This window comes from Pelecanus crispus, chromosome 4 (assembly GCF_030463565.1).
Source record: "Pelecanus crispus isolate bPelCri1 chromosome 4, bPelCri1.pri, whole genome shotgun sequence".
NCBI classification, from domain to species: Eukaryota; Metazoa; Chordata; class Aves; order Pelecaniformes; family Pelecanidae; genus Pelecanus; species Pelecanus crispus.
In genome coordinates, this window is record NC_134646.1 from 72645066 (window position 1) to 72664983 (window position 19918).

Sequence of the window (19918 nt, forward strand, 5' to 3'; positions counted from 1 at the left end):
CAACCTGAAATTATCTGCATAGTGGTGGTACTCCGAAAGGCACTCCGCAACGAAGTTCTGCCAGCAAACTCACCCCAGGACAGACCAAAACCGCTAAGAGAAGGGACTTGCCATCTCCTGGCCTCAGAAGCAGGCCACCAAGGAATCAGAAGAAATGTTCACAAGTCCTGTCAAGAACAGCACCAGCTGAAATGGCCCTGGGGTCAGAGATAACTGCCTTGGGCTTCTGGCTCTTTCCTGTCCACCGAAGATGAGATACAATCTTTCCAGCAGGGAAACTCAATGCTGTGGAGAAGAACATACCCAAAACTACTGGATCTGGCCAGCCAGTAACCTCCCCTCTATGAGCATATTCTACCTCCAAGTTACTACTGTAGAGGTGTCCAATGCAAGGTCTCTGTGCCTAAAAACCAGAAAATGTTCCCAGAAAGTCATTGAGCTACTTTCCAATTCCTTGCCATCAGTGAAAGGAATGTGGAAAAGTCAGACAGATCTCAGAAGATAAGCAAGTAGATGGATACTGATAAAAATAAAGAAAGAGTTCACACATAGTTTATTGAGAGGATGAGGAATCCAGCAAGGCATAAGACTTTAGCTGGTTGGAAAAAGCACGTCCAAAAGTTTAAGATTTTGCTTCCTCAGTCTCACAATGCGCTTCACAAAAGCCTGATCAGCTCAGGGAAGATGAAAATAGAAAAGGTCCAAGTCACAGGAACAGAGTCTTGTAATGTGAAGGAAGTACTATTGACCAGACAGGCCTTGCCACAAAAAGTAAAATATAACTGGTTTATTCTTACCTTTGCTTTCCTCAGCAGAAAGTTTTTCTTCAGAATCATCTAAAGGATTCTGTGAAGATTTTTCAGGGGAAAGAGGCGATTTGGACACATTGCTCTGCTCAGGTTCAAGTCTGGACCTAGAAGCACAACAGCCTGTAATTTAACTGATATTACATAGTTGAATTTCTCTAAAATGAGAACAACCACAGATTATTAAATTTGACACTTTAACTCCTACAAGCCTCACATTAAAGATTTCCCAGTCAAGATAAAAAAATGTACTTAGCAATTTTTATTATTGTAAAAGCAAAGAAAGCACGAATAGTATTCCTGAACAAAACACATTACATGTTCAGAATTGAGGAGAATTTTGAAGGTTATAGCATAAGAACACAGACATTTTGTTAAAAATCCTTTCAGAAATCCAGTGTATTAGAATATATATATTTAAAAAAAACCCCAACCAAACAACATTTTGGTCATACTGAAAATTCTTTTTAGTAGCAATAGCCAACATCACTGCTTTATTTTTTTCAAGTAATAATTACAATTTTACTTTATATTGTCAATTATCATAAAGGAAAAGTAAGAAAATGCAACAGAATTAGCTTTTTCATGAAACAAGTTAGTTAAATAAAAATACTTTAAAGAATAGTTTAGCCAGAATGAAAATGATCCTTACCTTGTCTGCCAAAAGACACAATAGACCATTTAGAAGCAAGAAGAAGAAAAACTGTATGCAGCGGACAGATACATACTACATCTAAGTCCCTGCTATGTAATTTTAATACAAAGGCAATGCAAAAAATGAGAAGCATATTCAGTGATTATATATTAAGTACTTGTCAAGTATGTTTCACTGTGGCACAAAAAAAAGTTTAGAATTAGTGGTAACATACTTTTTCCAGTAAACTTCTGTGGTTTATTGTCGTCTACAATGAATTCTGTAACTGCTATGTAGTAGACAGTTAAATGCTTAGCAATTATGCTGTTAGAGAAGCTAAAGAACAAAAAAACAAAAAGCAATGGGCTGAATCACCTGCTGTGCTGCCTTCATCACTTCCTCCCCTCTCAAATTTAATCAACAGTTAATCTCCTTGTGATCTGCAATATTCCCCTGCTGCTTAACAGAAGGTGTTGCATTTTGTGTTCCTTTCCTTCTTTGTATTGGGTCTAAATTCTAACCCATAATTAGAAAATTCTGAGAAAAACAGAATATAATGCATTAGTCATCACTGAGTGACTATGTTATTTAAACAAGAAAAACAGTAACAGGGAACCTTTCTTAGTTCTAAAAACTCTGCAAGTACTGTGCTTTTGGTAATTTTACAAAAAAGAACTCTTCTCTCATCTCCTCCCTCTCAAGTCCCTAATTTGCCTAATAATGAGGGGAAAAAAAAAAGACTTATCTGGATGTCCATGCAGTTCAAATAATAGTTCTGATACTAACAAAACACCAATTCCCCAAATAATAAAAATATTTTAAAAAATATTTTAATAATTGCTAACTAATTCACAGGATACTCTAATGGAAAAAGAAGTTTAAAATTGAAATGAAATATAAATTTGAATACCAACAAACACAAAAACTGAAAATCACAACCAAGTACCTTTACAGAAAAATCTGCTTGTGTTTCTATTTCTCAACTTCTCATTCTGGGGAACTAGTCCTATGTAATTGGCAGAACTTTTTAATCAAAAAATATTAGTTAATACATAAAGGCAACTTATGTAAGAAAATTATCACACAGACAATTTATTGAAGAGCTTAGGATGTTTATCAATATAAAAGGAAACATGATGAAGTGTATTTCTACTGCAAACCTTTCAGTATTGTTTGATATGCACATATTTTAAGTTGACTAAATTGCAGGAAAGAAGATCTGCACTAGGATTAATTTACTTTTAAAGAAATGTATTCCTTTATTGTTTGTTGTCCTTACTTTGCACAGTATGCTAATGTACGAAGTTTTCAATTAAAACCAAACAAAATGCCTGGGATTCACTATTTAAAGAATACCTAGTTCTTTTTAAGTGATGGAACACGTTCTTATTATCACATAAAGCATCTGCTGAAATCCTTGTGGAAATTACAAATCAACTAGTAGAAGGCATATGAAAAAAGACAATTCGTTTTCAAGTCATCATAAAGATTGGTTTATGCCCTATTTATTTAAAGTGAGTTTTAATTTAAATGACAACTTAGCCATTGCATCACATGCATACAGACTCCACCAGGTCAACATCTGTTTTCTAGTTCTTACATCTGTAAAAAGAGGCAAAGAAGTATCCTCCAATACTACATAAAAGGACTGCATCTTCTGGGTTATTTTTTAATGTCTTATTGCTCTTTATTTAAGTGGCATTCTAACTTCTGAAATAGCTCTTTCATTGCTCCATGTTGTCCTGGTTTCAGAAACCATGACACATGTTTAGCATACATCAAATTGAGTTGTTTTCTCTGTTTAGTCATCTGAGAAATCTTGAACCTGGTATTTCACATGGAAACAATAATATAAGAGTACAATAAACAGAAGAGCTGGTATTTGTTAGCCAATTCTATAACTGCAGGAACCATGCTACCTTTCTTTGAAGTTTTTTAGTGTGAAGAATACTGATTCGGTTGTGTATTTTTTTTTTAACACACAAAAAAATATCACACAGTTTGTTTCTGTGTTTTTTCAGAAAAGTTATGGGAGTTACAAATATACCAATGCCTTACTTTCCTCTCATTACTTCTTTCCAAATCTCAGAACTGGTTTGAGGCATTTTGTTTACTTGGTTTTGGCTTGTACTACTGTTTAGGTCTCAGGAGGATACAGTTGAATGAATCTGTGCTTAATCATGCTGAATCACTCTGAATAAAATGTACTTACAGACTTTTGAAAACATCTCTCTAGTTTCAATGTAAATAGCTGATTGAGCCAAACGCCAAACTGATATAGCAGCATCAAGTCTTGGAAAAACACTCAAGAATTTATTTATTGATGTGTATGTTCTAGAATATGTTATTTTTAAATTAAAATGTACGTAACAGAACTTAAGGTTAGAATTCAAATAATGCAGATTGAGAAGACATGGAAAGCCTTTCTGGTATTAAGTAAATTGCAAACCTGTTCATTCTCCTTGTCATTCTTACACTTGGGAGCATGCAGAAAAAGAAACTGAAAAAGTATTTTTTTTGATACTTGACTTGGGGGGCGGCGGGGGATGATGGGGACCAAACCAAAAAAAACCACAGACCAAAAAGCCAGCAAGCACAACATCTTTAACTTCTCCTAGACATTTTCGCCGCTATGTTAGCAGCCTGAACGTATGCCAGAATAGGAAGCAGAAACTCTTTTGTTTTAGTTAAGAAGTTACATTCAAGATTTCAATTTTAATCCTGTTTCTACTTGTCATGAAGACCCACCATCTGAAGTAGCATTTATTCACAACATAATCACTTGCTTTAGCAGAAAGCTAGGGGCTTAAAGAAGGAAAAAAAAAAAACAAACCCCCAAAACAAACAAACAAAAAAAACCAAAAAGAAAGAATGGGAGAGAAAAGTGAGCATCCCTTGTACCTAAGCAGGCAGTATCCTAAATAGCATCTTTGAGACATATTACCAATGTGCAGGATTTCATTCTAAATTATTTTATGTAGAATATTACTTAGTGGGACACACAAAAATATTTTGTTGCATTTGTAGAAGTCCAGTAGGTTTATTAACCCACATTTTACTGATTTGGTGCTTTAATCATTTACACAAATGAGAAGTACAACACTATGTTGGCACTCTGACATTTACAGACTTAACTTCACGTGCCAGAAGCGTAAAAGAGCCCTGGAATGCACCTGCTGACAGCAGAAGTTGCTCATCCAACTACAGATTTCCATTCAAACAATCTCCTTAGAATCTAAACACTGATAATAGCCTTGTTGGATGTCCTACAAACAAAAGGCACAGTTAAACTATTTTTTGACAATACTCACAGTCTCTTCTTATCTATCACTCGCTTAACTCGGATGGCTCTTTGTTCAGAATACAGCTTACACACTCCTGTTCAAGATAGCAGTAAACAAAATTTCAGGTTAGAGGAGCATGGTTTCTTACTTGGAAGATATAATAATTTGTTTGTAACCATTCGATAATTACTAAGTACTTTTTAAGTAATCTTCAATGAAGTCCAAGACAGCTGTTCTGTGCTCCTTTACCTGAGCAGACTGGACACCCTTGTGTGCTGAAATACAAAAGATATAAAACAATCTTTTACCTTTTTACTGAATTGCACAGAAGTTTGCATTTTCAGTTGATACACAAGTATATTCAAGAGCCTATTAACATTTTATATATGTTACATATTAGTAATTATTTTAAACATAGCTCTATTTAAATATAGCTTCTGTACAACTGCAAATCATTACAACAAATCAAAAGCTGAAAACAACTAGTGTCTTACAGTGTTTATGTTATTGATTTGTTATATATGCCACTGAGTCATGTCAATTAAATTGCTAAACAAGAATAGATGTCACCAATCTAAGCATAGCAAAACAGATCTAGAGATTTAACTTGCTTAAAACGTTGAACTTCTAACATTTTAAATTCTCCAGCATATAGACTATGTGGAAAACTTTGTGATTTATTGTGTCAAGCATCCTTTTAATTCACATATATTAATATTTCTTATTTTGATACTATGTAGTTCCCATGCATGACTGACTTTCAATGATTCTGAAGAATGCTACAGCTATGTTTAGATGGCATTTCAAAGCTGATGAAAATCTTTGGTATATCGATGAAACAAAACACGTACAGCAAGTCAATGGAAAATGGCAAAACAGAAGTTCTCTACAACTTTCATAAGATAGTGTTGTAAAGGTATGATCCCATACTCAAGTTGTCAAAAACACCGTTACTTTACTAGGACTCTGTTGAAGTTATTTAATTATCTCGAACTTGGAAAGATCATACTTGTAATACATTACAGGTGGACAAGCAAGAAAGAGACAACCATTGAAATTAGTCAGCTTTGGTTCAGGCCTCTGTGCCACAGTGCTAAGTTACTATTCAAGTAGTAAATATTTAAGGCTATCTTTTTTACACTTGCTAATTACTGTATTTGAACAAATAAATAAAATTCTATGCTCTGGCTTCTCCTTCCACTAACATTAAAGAAAATTAAGTACAGTACTAATCAGCCAATGGGATTACACAGATGCAAACAAAAAGGCAATCAGGCTTCACCAATCTCTTTCCAAAAGCAGTTCAGATTCACCATCCAATATTCAGCATTATATTAGCTTTTGCCAATAACTAAGAAAAAACATTTAAGGGTTGCTCAGTTTACCTTCTGTTCTCAGCTGATGAATGGCATCGGCACATGTCCTCATAAATATCTGAGCATCTTGATCTATCTGATCACGTTCTGTATCTGTCATCCTCACATACTCAGACATAATATGGCTGAGAAACAAGACAAACTGTCACTTAAGAAGTCCCCAACATAAAATCTACAAGTTCACATTTTAGACCTCCTTCCCACTCATCTCCACAGAAGCTTTTTTGTAACACTGATTTTCACAAAAAAAGAAATAAAAAGTACAATAACCACCACTGATAAAAATGCCACTTCTATAAAGCTGAGAGGTTTTTTTAAAACATTTTTTTGACTAGTAAAAGATGTAGAAAAGGCAATATATGCTATCATCTCGTACATAATCAAATACTGAGAAGATATAGAATCATAGAATCATAGAATCATCTAGGTTGGAAAAGACCTTTAAGATCATCCAGTCCAACCATTAACCTACACTACCAAGCCCACTCTAGACTAATCAAGGGTAGACCAGACTAAACCATATCCCGAAGTGCCACATCTACCCGTTTTTTGAACACTTCCAGGGATGGTGACTCCACCACCTCTCTGGGCAGCCTGTTCCAATGCCTGACCACCCTTTCCGTAAAGAAATTCTTCCTAATCTCCAGTCTAAACCTCCCCTGGCGCAGCTTAAGCCCATTTCCTCTTGTCCTATCGCTAGCTACTTGGGAGAAGAGACCAACACCCACCTCACTACAACCTCCTTTCAGGTAGTTGTAGAGAGCGATAAGGTCTCCCCTCAGCCTCCTCTTTTCCAGGCTAAACAACCCCAGTTCCCTCAGCCGCTCCTCATAAGACTTGTATGGAGAAATACAACTAGAAAATATATCACTACCCTCAGTACTTATTCCAATGAGGCATATTTCAAGTCTAAAAACACAAAAACAAGTAGGATAAAGGAATAGCTCAAATGTTGAAAGAAGTAAAAAAAAATTGGAACTTATTTTACTTAAATGTATGTGTTCATTATCCTAAATACTGAGCTTCATTTTTGAAGTAGCTGTACCATGAAATCTGTGAATTCAAACCACAGTAAAGAAGAATATTGGAAAATAATGCACATTTTTTAATATCAAGTTGATTATAAGACTTATTAAAACCTGTTCCTGTTGTTTATTTCTATTTTAGATTATATATTATGTATTTAGTATTTTCTAAGAGGATTAATATATCGTTTTGTTACTAAATGATTAAAAATGGAGGCCTGTTAGTAAAGTATTAACACACTGTAGATAACCACCAGAAAAGCATACTGTATAAAGGTATTTAACAGTGCTTCCACAGCCATAGATGACAGGATGATAAAACTTTTCTACAGCACCTTATCTTATGTTCATCTTGGGTTTCCTGATGATACAGTCATCACAGCCTACTATATTTGCCTTTAAAAACAGGAAAAAAAACCTTAACTCATACCCTCATTTCGATTTAGATTTTTATTTATAAGCGGAAATTTCCCCACTTGTTCAAGGTACGTATAATGCAACTACATTAATGCAGTAATGCAAGTAAAAAGAAGGGATCTTCAGTTTGCACCCTTAAAGATCTCTTACATACTTCACTGCAATAATGCCAAATCTTCCCTGTGCCTGCTGCAATCCCTGCCATGGGAACGCCTACACCCAATTCACATCCCCTCATCCCATCATGGCTCATCACATACAAAACCACCATCTCCTTCCTGCACCTTCAACGTACTGTCAGCATGGGTCTCCCAGATCTCCTCCACAAAGTTCTAAGCTTACTCTAATGTCCCTGAGTATTGTACCAAAATGTCTTCATTCCCATCCCATGTGACTGATTGCACATGAAAAAAGCAGCACATGGTTCATCTGGCTTGAGAATTATTTTCTGCTTACTGGCCAGCTAGTACACAAGCACAGGTTAGCCAGTAAACTAATTAGAAGTAATATTCTGTATTTTACTTGTCAAATACATGACAGCGTTGGAGACAAACATCTAAACACCAGGATTTTTTTTGCCTCTCGTTAAAACTATTCTAAATGTTATAAAATTATTTTTTATAACTTGTAGAAAAGTAGCCATGTATAGTGTTTACATTTTACTAGCTGAATTTCTCTCCTTTGGTCAGGACAGGTGTGTTTCATAAATTTGTGGCAAAATCCCTATCGCAACTGTAATCAGTGGTCTTCTAAGCTGTAACTCTAATTTGCACCCTCTGAGAAAGCAGCTTCTGAATGATAATGGATTTGAAACAGTCTGATTTTAGAGACATCTGATGGAAAGGCTTTCCACAGCCTGGTTAAGATGACATATTGACAGTTACATATACAATAAAAGATAACTCATATTGTTAAATATATTAGGATAGATCTCTCCCCTACTCCCTTTGCACAGCTGTCCTGGTTTCAGCTGGGGTAGAGTTCATTTTCTTCCCAGTAGCAGGCATAGTGCTGTGTTTTGGATTTAGTAGTAGAAGAATGTTGATAACACACTGATGGTTTAGTTGTTGCTAAGTACTGCCTATGCTAGTCAAGGACTTTTCAGCTTCCCATGCTCTGCCAGGTACACAAGAAACTGGGAGGGGGCACAGCCAGAACAGTTGATCCAAACTGACCAAAGGGCTATTCCATACCATATGGCATCATGCTCAGTATAGAAAGTGGGGAGAGTTGGCCGGGGAGCAGCGATCGCTGCTCGGGAACTGTCTGGGTATCGGTCGGTGGGCGGTGAGCAATTGCATTGTGCATCACTTGCTTTGTATATCATTATTATTATATTGTTACTATTATCATTACTATTTTACTTACTTCAATTATTTAACTGTTCTTATCTCAACCCAGGAGTGTTTCTCACTCTTACTCCTCCGATTCTCTCCCCCATCCCATCGGGGCAGGGGGTGTGAGCGAGTGACTGCGTGGTGCTTAGTTGCTGGCTGGGGCTAAACCACCACAACAGCTTATATAGAAAGGGCTTTTTATTACTAGTCTGTGGTATAACCAAGTTCTCAGCCTGTGTAAAGCCAGAAAATCCATTCTTACATCCATTTCCACACAGGTCCAGACAGAAGGGGACCATTAAAATCATCCGTATGGGATAATGCATAACATTGTTCAGCAATCCATGCCGAGAGAGTTACTTGAGCATGTTAGGGCACACAGATTCAGATGAAAAGTGAGGACCAAGTAACAGCTTCATGATGGCCCCTTGATAAAGCAAAAAAGTCTTCACTCTTCTATTTCAGATTACAAGAATAAGTTCTGGCCAGTCTGCTACTGAACAGAGTATAAAGCTCTTGTCCTTATTTGTCTATTCTTGTACCCTGCCCAGCTTTGTGGTGTTTGCAGAGTTCTATGCTTTCAATGCACTTTTTAACATTACAAAGTAAGATAAAGATTACAAAACGCAAACCAGAATTTTCTTTTAAATCAGACTTATGTATGAAAAAACCTGCCTCAGGCACGCTTTATTTTTTACTAACAGTGTAACTAGTAGTAATATAGTGATACACTGAGGATAACTGTAACAGCTTTAACATTGAGAAACAAGTTGTTCGGTTACTTTTCAAAGTTGCTAATACAAAAACATGGTAGATCAAATTCTTAAATAGTTTCACAGCTTCAAAGGCAGCAAAATGCAGCTTAATCCAGTAAAAAAGAAACAGAATACTTTTCCTTTTATAACTGCTTACATCTTACATAGTGTCTGGTACCAGCACTTTTGAACAAGAGCTGGTCAAGCCACTCGGAGGCAAGGATACCTGAAACCCAGCCTCCTTGGGAAGGCAAGAATGGAGTCATACAATCACATCCCATTATGTCAAAACACATATGGCATCCACTAGTATTAACAGGGTACTGAAGTCCCCATTCCACTCCCCAAAAAATCTGCACATGGAAATTATACTGAAAATCCATCTAATCACCATCCTCTAGCCTTACCATAAAAGAACCATTCATTTAAAAAGAACAGGCCAAGGAAAAACAAAACCACAAAAAACCCCCAAAACCCAACTGAACCAAAAAAATAAAAAATCCAGCCGTGTCCTGTACGTCTAAGACACAAATACTTGCTCAGAAGTGCAGTGGCAGTATCATAGCAATGGGCTGATACCTCACCAAATCAAGAAAGGTCAAACGTACCAGTGTTTTCAGAAGCAATCAGAAGCATTAGCCAAGACACACACTGGCTAGTGCATGTAGATAAAGATGGGAGAAAAGGTTAAAAGAAATTCTTCTAGATTTTTATCCTAATCAATAGGAGAAAGCTTCATGAGAAACTTAGGCTAGAAGGCAACTTGGGTTACTTGTGATTTTTAAGAAAAGAATTCAGGTGAACCAGTAGTTTTCATACAGAAATGACATTACAATAATTTGCAATTCTACCCTTGATGAAAGGGAAGAATAGGCAATGCAGTAAGAGATCAACTTAGCTACTTCATGAGCTCTTCATTGAGCTCAAACACAAAAAGCAGAACACAAAGTACAAAGTAGTTCTGATTGCTACTGACAAGCCTACAGGAACACAATGTGTAGGGACACAATCAGAAAAGGGTCAAGTGCAGGATGAGACAAAACTGGCAAGGGATGCCAATGATAACAAGAGATTACTTTGCAAATATCACTAAGAGAAACACCTAAAATAGGAAATGCGTCAAATGAAAGGATGTATCCTCACTGCCAAAAACTAGGGGAGAATAAGTGAGTGCTAGGTCTATGAAAAGATGAAGTGTAGCAACTTTAAAAAATAGGGTTAAGGAGACAAAAAAGCAGAGGACTTACAGACCACTCAGCCTAAGAAAACATAGAAACAAATAATCAAACAATTTTTAAGTGCTTAGGAAAGAACAAAAAGATAACCAGTAGCCAAGATGTATCAAGAATAAGTCATACGCAGTGTTAGTTACTTGTGGGATGCAGTAACAGGTCTCATGAATGGATGAAAAGCAATCACTGCTATATATCTTCTCTTTAGCGTGGCTTTTGTTACCATCTCACATGACATTCTCATAAGCTACCAGCAAATAAATGAGTTAGAAGAAACAAGCACCATATGGATGTGAAACTGAAAAGCTGAACTTGGAGTAGTTATATACCAAAACAGAAGGACACATTGAGTTGTGTTCCGCAGGGGTTTGTCCTGAATTTGACGCTATTTAATACTTTCATTAACAACTCAGACAGTAGAGTGGAGTACACACTTATTAAATTTGCAGAGGCATAAAGCTAAGTGAATTAAAACTGTATCAAGAGAACAAGACTTCAATTCAAAACAGTACTGCCAACTTGGAGAAATGACATGAAGAATTTGAATAAGGAATGGTCAGAGGCTCTTTGTTGCAGCAGGAACAGTTATCTGAACCCACAGAGATTGGGGAACAACTGATTAGGGAACAGTTCTTCAGAAAGTCATCTGGGATCATATTGGTTCACAGACTGAACAACAACATGTTGTTGCATAAAAAGTCATCATTACAACTGGATGCATAAACGCAGTATAATCCATTATGAATGAAAGGTAATCTTTTTGCTATCCTTAGCTTTGGGCAAGGCCTCAGCTAGAGTTTTGTTTCATTTCAGCCCCTCACTGCAACACCAACTGGGACAGTGTCCAAAGGAGAGGAAAAAGTATGATCAAAGGTCGAAGAGAACATGTATGAAAACCCATATATACTGTAATTCTTGATTCCAGAAGAGACTGAGAAGAAACCAAAATAAGTTAGTGTAAAAAAAAATTCTAGTAGCATGGATAAGGAAACAGGAAAAAGCAGAGGAAGGATATGGGATCTCCACTGAAATAAATATTTAAAAGCAAGCAAATCCATGGTGGTAGAATGACATAGTCATTCTTTTTTTGAATGTGTCAGCCATGCTCCTTCCATCCTATCATTTCTATGATGCTATTTTGCTGGCAAAGCATGAGGAACCAGAACTGATGGAGGTATTACACCAGCTTTTGAAATTAGTAACTCTTTCTGCTGGTGCATAAAATATTTTCTGCTTACTGATTCAATAAAGACGCCAGATCAAGCAGAAAAACTTGATTTTCCTCCAAAAACATATTACAAAAGAGAGAGAAGCAATATGCTGAAATAAACCAGCTCTAAAATACTGATATGTACTGTTTTAGCAGAGATAGGCCCATTTTACCAGCTGCAGATATTGCCTTACAAACATGTACATAAATATTCCCACACACACGTAAGTGTGTGGGTATATGCACATATGTACATGTATGTATAACCTTAGTTGTAAATACAGCAGACATTTTTAAACTTCTTCCCTTTGGGCATCTATTGTGGGGGGGTATTTCTTATTTAACTACTAAATTTAAACATTATTTATTATGTTTTGTGCCTTTTAATTTACTGCCTTTTTCCATCCAAATGCTGTCTGACATAAATCCAAGGTAAAAACTTGTCTACTCAAATGACAAAACATTCCACAACAAAATATTTAAAACTTTTTTTTTTTTTTTTTTAAAGTCTGTGGGGAAACTTCAGCTACTAGAACAGGCAGTACAGGCATACCTAAATTAGTATTTTCGGTTTTGTAAAATATTGCTGAGAAATTCCAGAATGCTGCTATGAAGAATCACTATTTCTAAAATGTGATATATGAACTTAGTACAACCAAAAAATTAGAGAAATAATTTGAAAACAATTCCCTGGAGAACAGGGAAAATACTATATACCCCTCCATGAAGAAAGTCCTTACAGATCATCTACATGTTTTACTATCTTAGTACAATAAACAACACCTTGCTTCTTGTAAAAATGTGGTTAAGTCAAGACAAGAAAGTAGTCTGGCATTGTACAGGAGCCAGTAAGACACTATCCTTTAATGCCTACTTTTTTTCTTTTATTGGTTAAGCCAAGAGAACACTCTCCACAAAACATAGGGTAAGCATTCAACGATTTTCTATTAGGTGGCAAACATTTAACAGATTTATTGCTTCTTCCCCGCCACCCCCCCAGCTTTACTAGGTAGATAAATGCTAGGGCAAGAGGCATAATTACTGGGCACCAACATTATTTTTTAGACAGAAAGATACTTTGTTAAGAATTTTTTCAAAGTATATTATTTGCAATTAACAACATATGAAATCTTCCAACACTTAACTGTACAGAGGGACCACAGAAGCATGTAATGAAGACACATCAAAAGCCACCCATCCAGCCTTTCCTGTGGAAAAAGCATCATTTCTACGCAGAACCAATCTATGCTACACTGATGAACTACAAAAGCATCTCTGTAGTTGCAAAAGACAATAAATTAGATGTCTAATAAGCCCAGATGGAAAGCTCTTCTCCCAAAGATTTTCCTTTTAAGTATGAGGTGTTCTGTGGTCAAAATCCAGAATTCTCTCAATTCCTGTCCAATATCTGATTAAAACAGTAGGAATAACTACTGGTCTTTAAACTGTTTAAACCTTGAAAGATCCTTCAGAGAAACTGGAAGGCTGTGAAAGAATCCCAAGAGGACCAAATTCCCCAAGTGTTAGTTCCTTGAAGCTAGTTCCTTGAACTATATTTAACACAAACGTACAAACTGTCTTGGTGGTTCAGTGATCAAAATCATGAAGGAGCCGATGATAAAAAGCAAAGGCACAAGTTGTTCACAGATGAAACATTAGACAATTTACCAAAGACCGAAGGCAGGATCTCACACAGCACAGTGTAGAAAGCAATGTAGGAATGCATTATAGCAAATGGACCGAGAAGAATATATAGATGTATAGTCATACACTAAAAATGAGAAGACAGGTAACAACCCTTATCTGAAAGGAGTGATCACAGTTTTCTTAATAAGCAAAAATAAAAAAGCATCCACATCTTGTTAACATCTTCAGGAACCAAGAGTCCCTGCCTTCTCCTTTCCAGGAAGAGTGATCAACTTGTTCTGCTGGAAACAGTTTATGGCCAAAGGGGTTTTATAGCTAACAGTCAAATCAAGAAGAAAGAAGGTGAATAAGCAATTACTAATTCTTGAGCTTTCTGGACTCAATTTAGGTACTTCAGTTAAATATTTGAAGTTTGATAAAATGGGTCAGGGCCTTAGTTTCAATTAACCCTTCTTCCATTTCTCTTTCGCACTGCTAAAAATCTTCCTCTAAAAATGAATTAAAGACATCCCCTCTGTAGCAGGATATTTTATGAATGCCAAAAATAAAAACTCTATTACTAAAGAATTTATAGTCTGCAAAAGTAAGGTCAAAGAAGCAATCAAGGACCTGGACATAACACATTATGGAGAAGTTTTACAAGGCATACAATAATTCAACTTGGTGACTCAAAAGCCGAATTTCACCAACACGTCATGCTATAGTTGAAAAATCAATAGCAGGATTGACAAAACACAGAGTAGTCAAATTTAATTAACAAAATTAAACCTCCTACGTAAATTCCAGCACAGCTTTTTGGTATTAAATTGTTTAAAACTTTTCCCCATAGCTCAAGTATTGAAAAGTTATTAAAACTGCTGTCTTGCATGAGTGAGGCATTTGCTAAGACTGAGACTGACAGTATGGATGCTATGATCCTCTTTGCATCCACAAAGTAGAACAACATAAGCAATGTAGTATGGAAGTTGACAGTACTATCTATTTTAAGTTTGACCATTATGGACAGGATCAACTGCAATCACAGATGAGATTTGGAGGAAATGACACTTCTTTTTTCCCTCTCCTTGGTGAATATGCGAGGTGAAAATCACTGAGAATTACCATGATAACTGGTTAAAAGAGAGTTTACAAAAAGAACATTAAAAAACTTTTAGAAACTAAAATAGCTTGGACAAATTTTTACTCCTCTTAGCACTTCAATTTTATGCACACTACTGTTAATAAAATACAAATAGTACCCAAAATTTAACTGCTACTGACTGTTTGCTCTTACTGCAATTATTTGCACTTTCTTAGCTTATGCATTCAACATGAAGTTTTCACACAGTAAAAATGGCTATTTCAGTATTAAATTGGTAGCTCCACCTAGTGTTGTTCATGACCTATTCCAACAGAAATTGGAAAGCAGAGAGCTAGTCGTAACATGTAGCTACACACTACTTCTGCCTTCTACTTGGAAAAGCAGTTCCTCACACACCTTGCACACAGAACTGACACCCACACCCCGAGCTTCATTTTCACTGGCACCGACTACGAATAGCTCTCACAGCCTTACACTTATGAAACATGCCAAAATAATCTTTTTTTTTTTTTTTTTCTCCTGCTGTTTCAAAAATGAAACAACAAAATACTGCTTTTAAAATCTCAGAGAGACTAAAAAAGATGCCAGAAATCTTCTGGCAACTTAGGGACACATTTTGATACCACTGATTGTACAGTATTGCTATTACTGTGACAGACCCTTTCAGGCCTAGAAGTTGTTTCTCAGACTGTTCCTCCAATATGGACCAAGCCTAAGGAATAGCAGATGGCTCATCTGCTCCTACTGTCTTCTCCTGGAGGATGGATACCTGTTGGGATAACGCTCCTATTTGGTACCTGTGAAGCCTTTTGGACAAAGGTATTATTACACTGACTTGGGACTCAGCGTCTTCAACTCAAGATGACTTTAGACTGCATTTTCTCTACCTCGACTGCAGCAACAGCTTAGCTTTAGTCAGGGTGGTGGCAGAATCAGAATGCAGACAGGGCTGACTTGCCCCATGCAATACTGCAGTTATGTTGAGGGACTGGAGAAATACAACATAGGAAACTGTGGCGTTTCAGAAGATCCTTTAAAAGGGAAAGCTTACCTACACTGTTTTATTTGGGCGTAACGCCCTCCCCCCAAAAAAAACCCAACCAAATGGGTTGTGTGCTTCTCAGATGACTGAAAAAAGCCATTTAGTTGTTTTAAGTGGTATTTCCCCCCCATCCCACCAAGAGGGGCATTGCCACACCTTTCGTCATCTCAAGAACAACTTGCTGACATTCTCTTTAAAGTGGAAACTTCACTTGGTAGAAATTTATTGGCTTCTTTATAAAGAGTGCACCCCAGTTCTTTAAAGCATCCCAGTTGGGATGCATTCTGTATTGCACACACACTACTACCTTCTTCCAATTTTACATCTGGTTGGAATTTTAAAAGTTTTATTTTTGAACCACAAATTTCAAATAAATTGGTGTCCCAGAACCCTGGAGAACACCTCTTTCCCTAGGCATACCCAAGGTGGGAGATCAACCTGCTTTAAATGACAGTGTGACGAAGGCCAGGCAGTTTTGGTGAGCATTTTTTCCCACACAAATATATTTCCCCAAAAGACAACATACAGTGAATGTTACGTCGCACTGTTCATTTTTTAATCTTAGTCATACCTAGATACTGAGAAGAAAGGAAAGGAATGATTAGTTAGACTTTGTGGGGTCTGCACTATGAAGACATGCAGAGAATATCTACTTTTTTCAAATAAATATTTATAGCAGTTTTAAGTGTGTCACAAACCCACTTCTACAATATGAAATAAAATAAACTGGTGATTAGTTCAACTGGAACTGTTAAACTTCTATTTACAACAGCAAAGTTAGTTAGGTGGAGATACCTATGAAATATTTTCTATTTCTGGAATGAAATATTGTGCAGCCTGTAACATGACTACTAAGTTTGCACGTAACAAGAGTTTCATTAAAAGCAAGTCTTCCATTTGTCACATGATATGATTATTTGTACTCAGTTCACCAAAATACAAGTTGCAGTAACATTTTGATCTTAGGATAACTTGATTTAGTAGTTCATTAAGAATGTTAAATCTGCAGATCACAAGATACTCTTATTTTTTCTTACTAACACCAACCTGTGAACTTGTGTCTTAATCTTCTAAAAATCCTACTACTAAAGCTATCAGCAAGTAAGCAGATACAGCACTTCTGAATATTTCCTAATGGCTGAAGAGAATAAAAATTTTCTCCACACAATAACAACTACTAGAACTGAAGCCTACAGTTTTTGTCACAGAAAAGCAAATCCTGCACTGCTGTCCCTTGACACTGTGTTCTCAATGGTGTCCTTCATCTGGAATTCACATTCCAGAGTCTGAAGTCTGAAGAGTTCACAGCTTTTTCCTCCAGGACCTGCTGATGCTACTGACTGGGCACTTAGTGACAACAGGTAGGTTTAGTGTCACAGAGTGAAAGGGAAAACCTGGATCACTGAATCTAGTATTCCGCTGTCTCAGGAACCATTTCAGAAAGCTACACTGCAGGTCCTTAAAAGGTGTTGGGTTTGGACTGCCAGGTTGTTTTGTTTCAGAACTCACTCCTAAGAGCCAGGAATCTTCAAATTCTGAGTCTCATTTTATTTAGGACCATTTTCTTCTTGCGACAACACTATTCTTCATCTTAAGTAGCTTACAGGATAATAAGCAATCTACATTTTCTTTTTAGTCATTATGCCTACAGATTTTTAAGCAGTTCACTTTATACGTTTGAAAATAAATAAATAAATCTATTTAAACAGAATGCGCACTTACCTGTAAGCATTAATGTAATCCTTTCTGTGTTGCAGAAGAAAATCTTTCAGCTTTCCAATATGAGAAATCTAAATGAATAGAAATCATAATTAAACTTCAGTCAGATAACTGATTACTTTTATGTTTAAAGTTCAGTATTCCACACTTCAAACATGAATTTGTAAAATTATTTATTCTGTAATTAAACAGAATCATAACATTTACTCTTCCGTAGGAGAATTTTCACATTTTGCAAGCAGTCAATACATAAAAATGTAAAAAAGATGTGTTGTATGAAAGTACAACTCAGAGAAAAGTAGTGAAAATACATCTTCTATCCAAAAAGCATAAGCTAAACACTAAACACTACTGAACACTAAATATAACTACAATATTAAACATTAAAAATATTAAAACATGATAATAATACGAAACATTAGTCTCTGGATTGCCAGTTTAGATAATGTACCTTTTAGAAAATAAATTCATTTTAGAAGATCACGCAAGAAAGTTTTAAACATTTTACTGATAAGACATGATATAAATATTCAAGTTCAGTTATTAGAACTTGTAGAGCAAGGTGCTGTCCCTCTCCTTTCTATTTCTGCCATAACAGAAGTGACCAGTTTGTGCACAAAGTAAAGTAGTATCTCTATCATCTGATAATCATTAGTAAGTTTTGCCAGAGCATACATCCCTATCAAATTTCTATTTATGGATTTCCACTTCACTGTGAATACATTTTGCTATAAATCCACTTGATTTGCTTTATTAAAAATCTTTACAAAGATCCTTTGAAAAGATGAAAAAAAAGTCTAAAAATCTGAAAGAACTTTTGCAAACTTCAGTCTGATTTAAAAGATTTGGTGTAGCATAAGATGCTGCTTATCTTAGAGAATGGAGGAACTACAGAAACTGAGTTTAACTGGCCACAGAAATGAGATGACTACCAATATGACTTCCTTGGCAGGTCTTGAAGGAGACATGATGGGGGGGAAGAAGAGGGGGGAGAATTATATACATTACCTATATAGTGGTATATATTTTCAAGGGGGAGATGGGGGAACCTTTCTAAAGCATATTCTCAAATATTCATTAATAATTCATTGTAAAAAAGCATGCAAGGAATTTTACAAAACAATAATTGTTTTAGTTTACAAATACAATAAATGTGGTTTACTCCATGTATCTGGGAAAAAGCATCAGAAGCTGTTCAGGTCTTAAAATCCTATTTTCATGCAAATGTTCCTTGTAATTAAACAAACAAAAAAAACACAGAGAAAGAACACAGAATAGTTTGGATAAATAGAAGATTAATTCCCCCAATCAATTCTTCAAAAGATCAGCAGCGCTTTGAAAAAAGTAATAGGAAAAAATATACTTAGTAAGACCGCAGTGATTTGTGCGACTAAAAATAAGTGCTTCCTTGTGCAAATAAATATGCATACATTTCCCTATTAGTAGTTGCTCCGTTTCACTTTTACTACAGCTCGTCGTATCGGATAAGAATTTTCCCAGTTTTCGTGTTTAAAGTTTTCCATGTGATTAACAGGACGGGAAATTTCATCCCATTCACAGAGCAAACTGGGTTCTGTTAGTACCTCCAGTAGATCCAAAGTTTCCTAAAGCACATCAGCACCGTCATAAGCAACAAGAAGGGAAATACTGAAATCACTATAAGATCAGCGAGGCACAAAGAATACGCTAAACCATTCTACAGACGTTGCTTCTTATCACCATTGGAACTTATTTTTTGTATAATAATCTTCTCAGCTCAGACTTGGTATGTCGTGAAATTTGCTGAATAGGTAAATTAAGCTTGACTATGAAAGCAAAACGCTTAAAACAGTCATACAGTGTTTCAGTAGAACAATAATACTTAATAGGCAGAAAGAATGTACTACAGAGGACAAAGAGTAGAAATGTAAAGTAAGAAACATTTCAAAACATTTACATTAATATATGAACAAACACTAAACTAGAAAAGAGATTAGCAAAAGTTTATATAAGTAATAAATCTTAATATTACTGCAATAGCTACAATTTAGGAGTGATTAACAAGCAGAAAGAATCAGAATGACAAGCAAGAACACTGTCTTACAGTAATTAATTCATCTAGTCACAAAGAGCATTCTATTTAGGCTAAAATTGTCATCATGTGTTTGAATTGCACTGACCCCACTTTGCCTCTCCTTCATTTGTAAAGCTATTTTCATGAATTTAGAATGACACCATTATGCCCATACTTGCATCAAGCTCTTAGTTCCCAAGATTTGCATCAGAAGTGAGACTTCTTGTTCTACTCTCCCTCAAATTCTAACAGCATCTTCTGCGATCCTGCACTGCTGCTATTTCTCTTCTGCCTTTTCTT

At 36.0% G+C, this 19918-nt stretch overlaps 1 protein-coding gene across 1 annotated transcript in view; it reads right to left on the reverse strand.

Moving 5' to 3' along the window:
* Window positions 1–19918, reverse strand: part of STX18 (syntaxin 18) — a 69482-nt gene that overhangs the window by 15782 nt on the left and 33782 nt on the right. Inside the window, exons 2-6 of the mRNA XM_075709143.1 lie at window positions 17569–17636; window positions 6110–6225; window positions 4922–4999; window positions 4752–4818; window positions 798–913 (exon numbers count right to left, since the gene is read on the reverse strand). Of these exons, the coding sequence (XP_075565258.1) occupies window positions 798–913; window positions 4752–4818; window positions 4922–4999; window positions 6110–6225; window positions 17569–17636 (445 nt within the window). The remainder of the gene's footprint in view (window positions 1–797; window positions 914–4751; window positions 4819–4921; window positions 5000–6109; window positions 6226–17568; window positions 17637–19918) is intronic.